Source organism: Stegastes partitus, unplaced genomic scaffold (assembly GCF_000690725.1).
Source record: "Stegastes partitus isolate 25-593 unplaced genomic scaffold, Stegastes_partitus-1.0.2 Scaffold75, whole genome shotgun sequence".
NCBI lineage: Eukaryota > Metazoa > Chordata > Actinopteri > Pomacentridae > Stegastes > Stegastes partitus.
The window spans coordinates 142,057-156,869 of record NW_007577806.1 but is presented as its reverse complement, the minus strand read 5'-3'; the positions used below and the strand labels follow the sequence as shown (position 1 = coordinate 156,869).

At 40.2% G+C, this 14,813-nt stretch overlaps 1 protein-coding gene across 1 annotated transcript in view; it reads left to right on the top strand.

Annotated features, from left to right (window-relative positions):
* The window catches only part of LOC103353517 (stromal membrane-associated protein 1-like), a 101,239-nt gene that overhangs the window by 22,785 nt on the left and 63,641 nt on the right, over nucleotides 1-14,813 (top strand). The window contains exons 2-4 of the mRNA XM_008276532.1: nucleotides 2,609-2,742; nucleotides 4,888-4,973; nucleotides 12,677-12,752. Coding sequence (XP_008274754.1) covers nucleotides 2,609-2,742; nucleotides 4,888-4,973; nucleotides 12,677-12,752 — 296 coding nt within the window. The remainder of the gene's footprint in view (nucleotides 1-2,608; nucleotides 2,743-4,887; nucleotides 4,974-12,676; nucleotides 12,753-14,813) is intronic.

Genomic DNA, 14,813 nt, shown 5'->3' with positions numbered 1-14,813 from the left:
CCTGTTTTGGATGATTGAGGTGGTTAGTTGTAATATTATAGGTAGGACAATTATTTCATCCCAGTAGGCTGCTTAGCATGCATACTTGTGTGTATTTTTAAATGGCTTTTACGTTTACATCCGATGAGAAAAAGTATTTAGGATGAAGATGACGCAGTGTGTTTAGTAGACTGTCTCAGGTGATGTTGTTGGTGGCTGTTAAAATGTAAATTTGCTCAAGATCAGTAAAGAACAAGAGAGAGCTGCTAACTTTATGTGAAATACTGCAAAAATGTTTGTGTGAATCTTGAAACTCCGTGAACTAATGTACAGTAGTTTGTTCTGCTCCTTGGTTGTGGAAGAACAACTGGATAGTGCTGCAGGTAGCAAACTAGTCCCTGTACATGCTGAGGATTCCATGTTAGGGCAGATTGACCTTACATTTTATATCTTTCATTTTTTTGGTTTTGTAAGGATAAAAACACACAACATTCAGACAGATCTGGTTTCTAAGCTATACATGAGGTTGAATTAATAGTCAGTTCTTTGGTTGGTCTGTTAGTTTGCCGTACTGAAGGTCAGAGAGTATTTTGAAGATGCTGAATGTTGTCTGAGAAGCAAATCAGGAAGACTCGGTTTCTGACTGACCTGTGTGGGGCAGTTGCTTGCGGGATAATTCAAAATTTCCATCCCTCCTCACAGCAGACATTGCACAATTGTGTGTCAGCAAGAATCAAAGTCTTGTCTTTGTCTGCCTGGAGCTCCTTCACTTCTCGTGGCTGTGTGCAGCACACTCATGGCCTTCTTTCTTCTTCCCTGCCAGAGCTTTTATATAACCCTATGTTGGTTATTTTTGCAGTGGCCTCTGTCTAGCAAGCAAAAACATAAATTCTTACTTGGACTTTTTCCAAGTTGGGCACTTCTGTGCCATTTCTACTGCATTCAGAAAGAATACGTTTAGATCTGCGGTTCAGCCTATAATGGATTAAGTGGCAATTTTCTTGTTCTATTTCAGATTTTGGAGGATTAGGTTTATAGGTTAAAAAGTTCTATGACCCTGGAAAGCTTTTCAATACCAGTTCAATAAACTCAAAGCTGCTTTGATTGAGTTCAAGTCTTTTTTTATGGCACCTTTCATATTTTGGAATGGGTTTTTAATCAAAGTGACATTTAATTAAAGCTATTATTCATTAAATGGAAGTAAATGCATGTAATAAAAGTACAAGAATGATATTTTTTTCTGGCTTTAAAATCTGAAATTGAAACAGTCTTGAAACACCAAGTTTGTAGCATTTAGTTTAAAATTGATTAAATGCAGGATTTACTATAAAAAACAAGATGTGTCTGCACATTTTCTTTCGCTTCAAAGTCGCTGTTCATGTGTTCTTTTCTATTTTGTGAACCTCATGAACTGTAATCAAATGATATCCATAAATGATAGAACACGCTACACTCCTTTATAAAATCCCATTAAGATGTACTGCGGGGATTTAGGATATTACTTCCTGAGCAGTTTTGATAAGAATGTCTTCAAAATGTGTCAGGATAACCTAAAGTGTGTGTATATGTGTGTGTGTGTACGTTCTAAAATAGTAAACTGACTGAGACAGTTTCACCAAAGTAATGAAGGGCTCTGAATGTTTGTGCTGCTTGGATTTTATCTCTTCATATTAACTTCTTGAGTTTCTGCTCAACTCTGATAGTGTACTGTACCTGCCTGCTACAGAACTTTTGAGAAATCCCTTGTCAGTCAAATAGTTTGCTCGAACTGCCACTTCTGAGCTCGAGTTTCTGCGGATGCGACTCTTTGCTCATAATCTTTATTTTCTAACAAACTCCAGAGCACACTGATAGCCACACAGCCACTATGAAGACCAGAACACTCACTGAGCACTTCAGTGGCAACATGGAGCCTCCCTTTGCTCTTAAAAAACACCCATTTCTTGGATTTCATGAGATGTTGGACACCTTCCTCTGAGATTCTGCTCCATGTTGACATAATTGCATCATTTCTCCAAATTTGCCAGCTGCACGTTCTTTGTTGCCAATCTCCTGTTGTACCACATCCCAAAGAGGTTTCAGGTCTGGACACCCACTGTCATGTTCATTACACCATTTTTCAGATGGATTAATGACACGGTGTGTTATCGTGCTGAATGTGCCCACTGCAGCCTCAGATTTCTGTTCTTGGCAGGAGTGAGACCCAACATGGTCCTCCTCAAGGTTTCTTATGTTGCGCTTCTCTGTCTTATGGAGCTGGGGCCTTTACTAGAACCAGGAAAAGCTTTCAGTTTTCGGTGACAAGCCTGGTGTTTGAAAACTGGGCTATGCAACTTTGTGCTTGTGCAGCAAGATGACAGTGGCAGCGAGAGGAATTTTTGAAGCACATTTTTGAAGAACAGCGTTGGAGTGAAGAGGTTCAAAGAGAGCAGTGGTCACATGCTTGCTCCTTTATGTCACAGCTGAAATGGTGCTAAAGCTAAAATGTACTTGCAAAGGAGGTCAAAGACTCAGTTTAAATTGTGTTAAATGGTCAGGGAGGAATACTTTTTACTGCAGCAGTACGATGTTGAGTCTGTTAAACTGAGTTGTAACCTCTTCTCTTTGTTTCTCTTCTTTCTCTTTTCAGGTCCTCGATGGGCATCATGGAACCTCGGTGTGTTCATGTGCATCCGCTGTGCCGGCATCCACCGCAACCTGGGCGTCCACATCTCCAGAGTCAAGTCTGTCAACCTGGACCAGTGGACTCCTGAGCAGATCCAGGTATTTAGAACCACGCACACGCCTTAACCACACAAACTCAATGCACACAAGCAGGAAACATCTGCCATAAATGATTAACCACATACCGTTGCAGTTCTTCACTGCTTCTCAACATGGTGACTCAATTTGTAGCCTTCATGTAAAAGCAATAAATGTTGATAATTACTCCCCTGTGAAGTTGGAATCAGATGTTCTCGCTAGGTTGATTTCAAATATGATTTGCTTTTGAAATTGGAATAATTGGAACACGCCATGTGGTCGACACAATAAAAGTTGTTGGTGTAAAAGGACTTGGTGTTTGCTGTTAAAACCACTGGAGCAGCACAGTGTAATCTCTGTAATGTGGTGGATGTTTCCTTTACCCTGTTGGACTGAAATGAGCCATTTTTGGGGGAAATTCCATCTTTTTCTTCTGTAATCGCTGTAACTATTTCTAGTGATAACATTATCTTACAGTCAGTAAATATATTTGCAAATCATATGAATAGAGAATCATAATTTTTTTTCACACTATAATTATCAAACTCATGCTTTTTCTTTAGAATTGAAGTAATCTGGGTGATCTGTGGTTAAAATAAGAACAGTATCTGCTTGTGGTTAATGCAGCATGATGTTTTTATGGTTAAGATTATATTAAGCTTTTATATAACCAAAAGCATTTATTTGATCATATTTTTATTTATCCAGGACAGGGTTCATTGAGAGGACAAGACAGGCGGCAGCACAGATTAACAGGATGCAAACGTAGAACAGTTTCAACGTGGTTTACATGAAGATTAGGAGAAGATTACAGTATCGTAGGGTTGCATGATGGGAAGCATAGGGGCAAAGTTGTAAAATATATCCATCCTGAATGAGATAAGATAAAGAAATCAAGAGGAAATGACACATTTCACAGAATCAGGCTGCTTTGGTTTTACACATCAGTACAGTGTTTCTATCCATTCATGGACTTGCACTGCTCATAAGCAAGTGTATATATATGTATATAAATATATTTTCTCTCTATCTCACATCTGCCTTTTTTTTTGGTATTGTTAATATTTTATTTTATTTTGGTATCTGTTTTCTGCTTCTTTGCACCAATGGACCAAGTCAAATTCCTGGTGATGTAAAAATTACTTGGCAATAAAACTGATTCTGATTCTGATTCTGATTCTGATGTACATAAACATAAAATAATTTTAACAAAAAGCATGAATCAAAACTTTTTCAGAAACATACAAAAGCACTACCATTTAATTCCAAGATAAGCTCATTTTATATTCTATATATTGAAAATAACAGTATGCAGAGATGGGGCATGTTGTGATGAAGCAACAACGAGAGGCAGTGAAAAAAAAACAATAATACAATAGCTAAGGTGGTGTATACACAGGGATGTTGCTCCATATTCACACACACTGTCTTAGAAACGCAGCTTAGTTCCATGGTTCTTTGACACACACACACACACACAGTGTATTGTTGACATACATGCTCAGCAACATGTGTCTCAATACACACACACACAAGGAGTAAAGAAAACTTTAATTAGTTTGTGTGTAGCTATGTTTTGTTGATAACAGGCACGCCACACTGATTACATCACACACAATAAATCAGGGGTGTGTGTGTGTGTGTGTGTTTGTTCAAGTCACATGAGCATGCCAGTAATTTATTTAATCATCCTGTTGTTAATATATCCAATTGTTTGGTGTGTGTGTGTAGTACAGAAAAGGTGTGTGTTTGTGTGTTTCTTCAAGGCAGTGCCTATCCATCAGCTGAGTGTGAGTAGAAAGGGTCTCACTCTGAATGTTAATCACTGTTTTCAATGACTAATTAATTCTGGATGGCTGATTATTCCGACTCCGTCTCCTCCACTTCTCCTATCATCACCCCATTCATCACCCTCCTCTTAATTTAGCCCTGACACATACGGCCACAGTGTCTTTCACTCTGCGTGTGTGTGTTTGTGTGCGAGTGCGTGCGTGGAAAAAAGAGTCAGCAGGCAAATTGAGTTGAATGCAAATGTGTCGTATGAAAGAAGTCGCTGTGTGCGTTTGACAAGTTCTTAAAGGAGTTTTACCAACTGCCCTCCTAATATTAATGATACATTTCTTTCCTCTTTCTGCCTCCTTCGTTCTTTCCCTCCCGTCCTTGCAGAGTATGGTGGACATGGGCAACACCAGGGCCAGAAAGCTGTACGAAGCCCACCTACCGGAGAGCTTCAGACGACCGCAGACAGACCAGTATCCTCCTCCTGTTAATTTATTGGCTTCAGCCTCGATTTCGCCTCGCTTTCATTTTCATAAAATCTCAGTTTATCACCGTATATTAGAGCGAACATTTCCTGTCGCTGCACAGTTGCATATAAACTGCTTCCGTTAGACTAAATGTGCATAAAACACACAGACATATAGGCCTGTATGTCACCATACATGCCAGTACTGATTTGCATTAAAAGTCCCTGTATCACCATATATGTCAGCCTATATTTACACGCGACTCTAAAAGCTTCCTATATCACTACATATTTGCATTTTAACTCCCAGTGTCACCATAAATATGCGTGAAAATATCAGCATACATGTTGAAGAGTGGCTGTGACTCAGGTGGTAGAGCGGGTTGTCTACCAATCATAAGGTTCAATCTCTGTCCCCTCCACATGTCAAAGTGTCCTTGGACAAGATGCTGAACACTAAGTGCACCTTACATGGTAGCTCTGGAGCCACTGGTGTGTGAATGTGTGTGTAAATGGGTGTGTTAATGAGCAATGTTAAGGTAGAAGAGTGCTGTACAAGTGTAGACCGTTTACTCTACTACATAAGCTACACACAGTACTAGTTTGGACACAGCTACTTTTTCAAGGGCTTTTCTTGTGTTTTACTATTTGACAGTGTAGAACGAAACGTCAGACATCAAAACTATGAAATAACAAATTTATGTAGTTTATACACCAAAGTGTTTACAAAACACTGTTGCCCATAAAGTTGGAATAAAATGTTTTTTTTTTACATCTTCTCATGAAACGATGGTGACAAATTATTCTTGATTGATGAAGTGTATATCTTCTCAAAACTTTATTGATATCACAATATACATACAATACATATCACAATAAATTTTAACCTACAATTAACTTTTGCAAACTGTGTATTCAGCTGCAAGGTGCTCGGTTGTTACCTTGCAGCAAGAAGGTCGCCGGTTTGCGTCCCGATGAGGACACCCGGGATCTTTCTGTGTGGAGTTTGCATGTTCTCTCTGTGCAGCGTGGGTTCTCTTCGGGTTCTCCGGCTTCCTCCCACAGTCCAAAAACATGTTGAGGTTAATTGGTGATTCTAAATTGTCCGTAGGTGTGAGTGTGAGTGTGAGTGTGCTTGGTTGCCTGTCTCTAAGTGTAGCCCTGTGATAGACTGGTGACCTGTCCAGGGTGTCCCCTGCCTTCACCAGCTGGGATAGACTCCAGCCCCCACGACTCTAGTGAGGATTGGTGGATGGATGTAAACTGTGTATTCAGGCTTGAACTAAATTGGGGTTATTGAACAATAGGATTAAGGGTTTTGTTTCAATTTTTCATCTTGGTCATATAACAGGAAACACATATTTGAGGGGATTTCATGCATCAGAATGTCCAATATTACTCTTTCAAATGTCACTCAGTCACTAATATTGAGTCTGGCCACCCCTGACACAGATCAGTGGGTTAAGACATGGTGGCATTCTGTCCACCAGCTTGTTGATGGTGTCAGTGGGCAGGATGTTCCACTCTTCAGTCAGATCCTGAAATCAGAGTTGGTTTCACCTGGTAACTGGGACTCAGTATGTAATGACTACACCTGGTCAAAAGTGACTGCTGATGTGTATGAATAGAAATAAAAAGAGGAATGCGTCTGAAAACAAAAAAATATTCTAACTTTATGGGCAACGGTGTATGTTTGTATTGTAAGTTTCTTCTAATTAACCACCTTTGATAACAGCTTTACACATTATTAGATTTCTCTTGTCCAGTTCAGTTAAGGTCCAGTTGATTTCTACTGAAGCTCCTACGATTACCATGACCTGGATAACTGAGAGGCTACACAGATATAGCTTTACACATACTTCATTCTCAAACCGACTTCATGAAGCCCTCACTGGCAGCTTTTCCTGCAGTCTTGAAGGAGTTCCCTCACATGCTGTGCACTTACTGGCTGCTTTTCTTTCACTCTGTGTTCCAACTCATCCCAAAACCTATCAGCTGAAATGATCACTGCTGATAGTGGAGGCAACTCATGAAGCACCACATCACTCTGTTGACTGTTCAAACAGCTCTTACAGAAACTGGAAATGTGTTTTTAGTTCAAAAATCAGGAACTCATGCATCATTGGATATTCACACAATAAGTAATCAAGTAATTCAAAATGAAGCCGTGTCTGTGGTGAGGTGTGGATGATACATTTAGATTACAGACTACATGGAGTGGTGTGTCACTGTAGGATGTTGTGGGAGCCACGCTGGTGAACATACACACCATCACAGCTCCTCCTCTGCCTCACGGTGAAAACTTCACATGCAGATAACATCATCTTCACCTGTTCAGCCAAAATTCTCACACTGGAACTCATGAAATCAAAATCCAGTTTCCCACTGGTCTAATCATCACTGCTTATCACTGATCTCCCTCACTAGTGGCTTCTTTGCTGCAGTTTAACCATTAAGGTCTGATGCTGAGTCGTGTCTGCACTTGAACTTGGGGAAGCATTAATGTGAGCGCTCAACTTTGGAGCTTTTAAATGGTGATTTGGGAGGCTGGTAACTCTAATGAACTTCTCCGCAGCCAAGGGAATTTTTGGTCTTTGTTTCCTGGGGCGGTCGTCATGAGAGCCAGTTCCATCACAGTGTTTGATGGTTTTTTTGCACTGTCATTATGAAAAATCTCACTGACCTCAAGAGAAATGACACTTGGATCTTTTCCTCCTTGTGATCATCAGTGAATCAAATCAAAGCCGACTGGATCTGCTCAGCATTTTTTATGCATGTGACGGAGCAAGTCTGTTGCATCGTATACGTCTACATCACAACTGGAAGGTGCAAAGTTAGACCAGTGGAGTTTTTTATTTTACCTGTCTGTGCATTTACAACACATGTACACTACCAGTCCATATTTTACTCTACATTTGTACAAAACTCCTTATTCCACCATTCACCTGCATATTAGCTTCTGATTTTAAAGGCTTCTAATTAGATTTTTCCAAAAAATGTATGAAGATAAAATGAATGTAAATATAAAGCAAATTAAATTTATTGTGTCGTTTGGAAAAGCTTCTAAAAACGCAAAAGACATTTTTTTTTATTTTTTTGAGGGTTAGGGTTAGAAAGTACAGAGAAAACACAGAAGATGAGCAGATTGGCTGCAGTATTGTATATATGAAAAATAATGTTTGCTTTTTTAAATGTTTTTTATTTAAGGATGTAAGCATATTCTAGTTGAACCCCAAGTTACAATCATTAACATGTCAATGTGCACAATATGAGCTCTTTAAAAGCAAATCAAAATCATGCAGCATTGCAACCTTATTGTGTCATTATATATAAGCAAATAATAATATTGTGCAGTTTGCAGACCTCACTGCTGGACATGAGGACCTTTTTCAAAATTATGACTCATACAAAAATGGGCTACAGTTTTTAGTCATATTGGTCATGACTGACAATTGTCATAATGAAGAACTGAACGATTCTTAGTTGAGGTGCAGTATCAAGTTGGCAGACTTTAGTTGTTTTTGCTACAGGATTAGAAAAATTCATTTGAAATGACTACTTTATTTAAATAATGATGGCGAGTGAGACGAGTATCCAGTACTTAGTGTGCACAGCGAATCAGCATACTGATGAGGTTAACGTCATTTTAAGTCACTCCTGCAATGAGCATTTTTCTGTGTTGACGCGGAGAAATTACAGTATCAAATTATTGTTGCTATCAACCTTCGGCTTCATCGGCACACCCATAATCATTTCGAGCACTGAATAAGAAGTGACAGGCTCACTGCATCAGCGTCATTCCACGCGTTTAACCAGCAGCGCCTGTGTGTACGCTGGGATAACAGCAGTTTCCCAGTTTGCCCTTTTCCACGATACAAGACAAGACAGCTGTGTGGTTAACACAGTAGCATATGTTCATATTTCCACCAGCACACTGAAATAAATAATCTCCTTGTTTGAATTGCTGCTCTAATACCCTATCTTGTATCTGGCAGGCCCATTTGTGCGGGTGGTCATCATTCTTCACTCTTTTGAAGTCCATTAGTCGTTCTGACAGCAGCGCCGCTGGCTGAAAGCAGCAGATAGCAGATCCAGGATTAGGAAAGCTACCGCCTTAATGTGTTTGTTTCTATGTGGATGTCTGTGTTCGTACTCACACATCATTTTGGCCGCGCTTTGTTGTGCTTATGACAAAAAGGAGTTTGACACCCCTGCTTTTAATTGCTATTTTGTTTTCAGCTCCAGCGCGTATTATTGAATGGTTTCATATTTAGAAATACACACGTATGTTTTACACAAATGTGGACTAAAATCTGTCACAGACGTTAATCATAAAGTATGCAGTATGCTTCAGTAGGCTCTTTTTCTTTAATGCAATACAAAAACATATACAGCATTTTCATTACAGGATAGTAGTACAACAACTCTAGTCGGCCGTCTCTTCTGAACACGTCTCGTCAACATCACATCTAATGTCATATCCAGCAAAACATCCAGGAAATAACCTTCTTGCACGTCTGATCCAAGCCTGGTGATCTTCGGCTGATACAGTATGACCTCACACCCAGCATTCATTGCATCCAGGACAGACAGCAGATTATGTGACTGTCTGTAAGGTGGAACAAAATGGGCTGTACATCATTGTGACTGCAAGAGATGAGGAAATACCACATGGTTCCAAACAAACCAACTTTCTCTCTTTCTCCACCTCTCATGGAGGTCACCAAGGAATTATAATACATTCACCCTGCCTTCCAGATCCCAAACTTTTCTTTACTTTGGGTGTTGGAAGCTTCTCTTAGTGTTGCATGTCCCATTTAGAAGTTTCATATTTACTATTTTAAATTGCTGTTCAGATGTGGAGCAGAATTACAGCAAATGTTAGTGTAATTTGCAGTAATTCTGTGTGTTGTGTGAGGTTTTGAATGTACTTTTTACAGTCTTACAACAGCATGAAGATGTGTAAAATGGAATCTCAAGTGCACAGGGAGTGTTAGATTTTGAGTGAATGACAGTTTAATCCTCCGTGTTGTGCTGACTTTGTGATCTACATACGCAGGACCGAGAATAGTTTGTTCTCTTCTGAGCAGCGTAGCAGCTGGGAAGCAGGAACACAACAGGAAAAATAAAGCGCATGTGTTTTCTGATCAGTTTCTTTAGTTCAGGTCTTTCTGTTCGTACTCAGAAAACGTTTATCAGTTCGAAACAGAAAATCAGTTCAAGTGTGAGACATCTCATCAAAGCTGGACAACACTGTCTGGACCAGATATGGTTTATGTCAGAGGTCTTCCTGCTTTATTCGGGTTCTTCATCAATGCAGCATCTGTCTTCACGTAACACTCCTTTGTGGTCATGTGTACATCACCGCTGTGTCATTTAGCTCACATTTACCCACCGCAGGCCTTGGCGCCGTGTATCATAGTGTAGCATCCTGTCTGCTCTGCTGTTTCTCATCAACAGCAATAAATAAGCAGCGTGTTTGAGATGCAGCTCCAGCAGCCTGCCGCTTCCAGCCTATCTCGTAGCTCCACTCGTGCGGGTGGTCATCATTTTTCAATCTTTTGAAGTCTATTACTCGATCCGACAGAAGCGTCGCTGCTGAAATGGGGAGATAAGCGCGTCGGGATTAGGCCTGATGTAGTGACTGGTTGTGATAGTGCCGCATGTTTGGAAGAGTGTGAGGTTGAGAGTGTGTGTGCGCGTGTTTCCATATCCGGTGTGGTATTCTGACAAAAGCAGGTTTCCCAATGTAAACATCATGTCTTCTCATATACCATTAAAAAAACAACTTAAAAGTTTACTGGTCTTTCTTTGACTGAACAGTACCAGTACTGTCACTGAGCATGAGGCAGAGAGGAAAATCCATGTCTTGATCTCATGTCTGTGATGAGGAACCCCACTGATCATGAAATGTGGAGGAAAGCCTGCACAGAAGAAACATCATGGAGTTTGATTAATCTCTAACAATGTCAAGAAACAAAATGTCTCTTCGATTTTTGTTTCTACACATTTTCACATGTGTTTTCAGTATTTGAAAAACGTCTTTTGCCATATTGTTGAACTGAATTGGGAAAGTCAACAGTTTTACAGTTATACCACAAAGTCATGGGCTTAAACACCAGTGAATCTATCAGTAATGCTAGAGGTTTGACAGGTGATGCAATCTGACTGTGTTCAGCTTAAAAATTGTACTGAAAAGTTGTATGTACTTCAGCACTTTGTCCAACCTTGATAATCCTTGTTCTCTCAGCAAGATTTGTTCCAAAGAGCTTCTTGTCGTGTCATCAATGTTGGCCTTTGTTAGTCTTTAAGTGTCCATAAATGTTCAGTGGGGTGGAGGTCAGGTGACTGTGGAGGAAAGTCCATCACAGTCAGCTCTCCTTGGTCTTCTTTGGTCTTCAAGTCAAAGCTTTGAGGTGTGTTTGGACTCATTGTCCTGCTGCAGTACGAATCCTTCTCTGCAAAGATACAAACCAGAGGGTGAAGCATGTTTCTGAACAATGGAGTGCTGCTTCTCTTTAGTCAGGGGGCAGGTGTCCAACTGCCACTAACCTCTAACTGAGATTAATCAGTAAATAGAACTTTATCGTCCACTGTGAAGTGCTGCTATGTCTTAGTCCACCCCAATTGTTTGGCTTCGTTTCCCCTCCTGAGAGGTGGTTTGGAGACGTTTCTTATCGTCTGAGACACTACACAGCCTTCTTTTAACAGAACTTTTGCTGATTGGAGTCTTGTGTTCTTTATTTATTACATTTTTAATCTGAAGTTGCTTTTCCGTCTCTCAGTGAACAAAGCTTGACGTATTGATCTTTTGATGGTGCGCTCACTTTTGGTTTTTGGTCTGCCTGATCCTTCTTTGGCTACACTGATCCAGTTTCCTCAAAGTGCTTCAGAGTGATTTGACACTGAGGAAGCTCCTCTTTACTTAGAATAACGATTTCACTTCTGACACTTTCACTTAGTTTGGTTCTGTTTCCCACAATGCTACTTAGTGAACATTGATCTGTGGAAATTTAAAATAGGTGAACAACAGCTGCAGGTTGAGTTGGTTGAACAAGCCTCTGATGAGTTGATCAAAACAACCTGAGTGTCGCCCGAACGCTTCCTGAATGACTGATACGTCTTTATTGTTTAATTTCTGATTGTTTCCAGGTTTACATGTAAATATAACAGAACATGTGATATCATCTCATGTTAAAGTTTTTACATAATACTCGTTTCTCATCATCACTCCGGTAATTATTTCCCGATCTTTGCCACTATGGTTAACATTTAGTTGGTTTAGGCTGAAATTCTGTTTCGGCATCGATGAGATAGGCCTAAGTCTTTACTTATTGACTTGTTTAAAAGAGTTTTTTTTTTTAACTTCCCGCTTTGATCCTCCATCCGCTCAACCTTGTTTCAAGGCTCTGTATCAGCGTCATGCTGCCTCAGCCTTTGCTCCTTACAGACAAGACATAATTGTCGCAGCCTCTTGACATATTTGTCCTTCAAAGGTAAACATGAGGCTTTTGAACAGTCTCAGTCTTCTCACACATTATCTCCACCTGTATTTCTAATATCATCTAGGAATTCAGATTGGCAAGGTGAAATCCCCCCCCGAGAACTACGGTATGTTGGTGATTTTACTGCATGTTTCCGTCGTGTGTGTAGATGTTGTGTATTTGGATGACTTTGCACACGGTTTCAGTCCTTATCGCTAACCTTCAGAGCTGTGGAAGTCTTCATCCGGGACAAGTACGAGAGGAAAAAGTACTATGACAAGGAGGCCGCGGCCACAGCTCCAGTGAGTATCACCAACTTGTATTTTCCATTTTGTCGGTTCATGTTCTTGTTATTATTGTGTGCAGAGCTGCTGTGGTTTAAAGTCATTTCATGTAACCTGTGCCAGCGGGTGCTTCATGACTGTTTGATGCCAACTTGTGCTTCAAGTTGGAGTCAGCAATTCTAATCCAAACTGAGCCAATATCTCATCACAGTCCACTAGCTGCCCATTCTGTGTGCGCTGAAAATTGAGAAGCAAAGTGTCTGTGACTGATCTACACTATTCCAGCGTGTCCTGTACATATTAGTGCTCATACACTGGACAAGGGGAAAGGGAGGGGAGATGGGGGGGATGTGGGAGCATAAGGAATGGTAAATCTTGTACATTTACTAACTAGCCAAATATCAACAATCTTTCTCCAGACTCCACCTTTAAAACAGAAAACAGCATCAGAGCAAAAGTTTTTCTGCTCCTTCAGCTTTCACATCTAAGCATCTATAAATGTGGCAAAGTCTGTCTGACACTTCGTATTATTAAGCAAATGTGAAAGATTTTCAATCACTCACCTTTTGGTAAGAAACTGGAAATGAGTGCTGAAAGGCTAGAAACTGCAACAAAGAGTGTTTGCATGGGTCTGGCAGCCGCTGTGCTAAAAGTTGAAATGTGCTACTTATTATATTTGGCATCTTCTCTTTGCACAAGGCTTTTGAATGAGTTCCAGCACTGACTTTTCCGTGCCAAAGCCTCGTTGGCTTCCAGTATCATTGTCTTTCACTCAACAACCCTGTAAAATCAGTATTTTTTACTGTCACTGACCTTTTCTGCACTTTAATCTATCACACTGGTGATGTGAGCTGAGCTTAAATGTGTGGACAGGCAGTGAAATCCCTTTCAACCCTGATTGTAGCCCAAACAACAGTCTTATTGGATCTGATATCAAGAGTTGCTGCACACCGTTAGAGAATAACCTTTCAAAAACCCTGTTATCTTCTGATGCAGGTCTTTATCAGTAAGTAGCGATGTCTGTGTATGTGTTTGTGTCAAGCTCCTCGCTCTTTGCTGCGTGGGTGAAAGAAGAGAAAGGACATGATTGTGTAGGTGTTTTTGTGGGTGGGTGGGTGCACATCTCCTTGTCTTGTTTCCAGAGAGATTATCCGTGTGAGAGGTGTGTGTTGCGGTGTGTTTCAGTGAGTGGGTTGACTCTTTTGTGAGTTAGGCAGGATGGTGTGAAACTTCTCCAAAATGTGTATGATGTAGTCTGTGTGTGTGTGTGTGTGTGCTGACATACATAATACATGGCATGTTTTTCTAAAAAAAAAATAAGCAATTTGACTCTGGTACTGCCCGTTGTTACACATTTGGCAACAGATGAGAATAATAATAATTGTCATAAAACCAAAATAATTTGTTTATATTGTTCAGACGCAAGTGATTAAAATTACCATTTCCACTCAAAACACCCCATTTTCTCCTGCTGTGATTGTGTTTCTGATGTGATCAAAAACATTAGTATTTAGGTCCATTCATTTTACTCCATACCAGCTTCTGCTACAGTGTGACTAATTCAAATGTAATCAGAACTTTGTAGCGGAGTGACGTCTCATCTAGTGTTGTTTTTGGATGATGTGGGAAATAAAAACTCTCAATAAACTGTTGTATTAAAAAAAAAACTCACTTGTGTGGTATCATGTATGAAGTAGTTCAGATTTGATACAGCACTTTTTCTATTTCTGTTTTTGTTTCCTGAACTTGGTCCCTGGCACTTCCTTCTCAATGACATCACACAGGTCGCTGTTTTCTTAAAGATGCCTGCATGGCTGTGCTTTAGTACGAACAACAATCTTGATTAATGGAAGCCACAGTTGCTAAAGATGACGGACTAATACCAATATTACATCTGTGACATGGAGACAATTTTGTTTTGCAAGTTCTGACTTAGTGTATTAAACCTAAAAGTAGCAGCGTGACAACCATGTTCCAACACCTGAAACAAAAGCCTGCAGTGCAATGGGAGCAGTGAGTGTTTCTTTGAGATTCTGACTTTAGCTCCTATCCCTGTTCCCAAACCAGAGCTACCAGGCA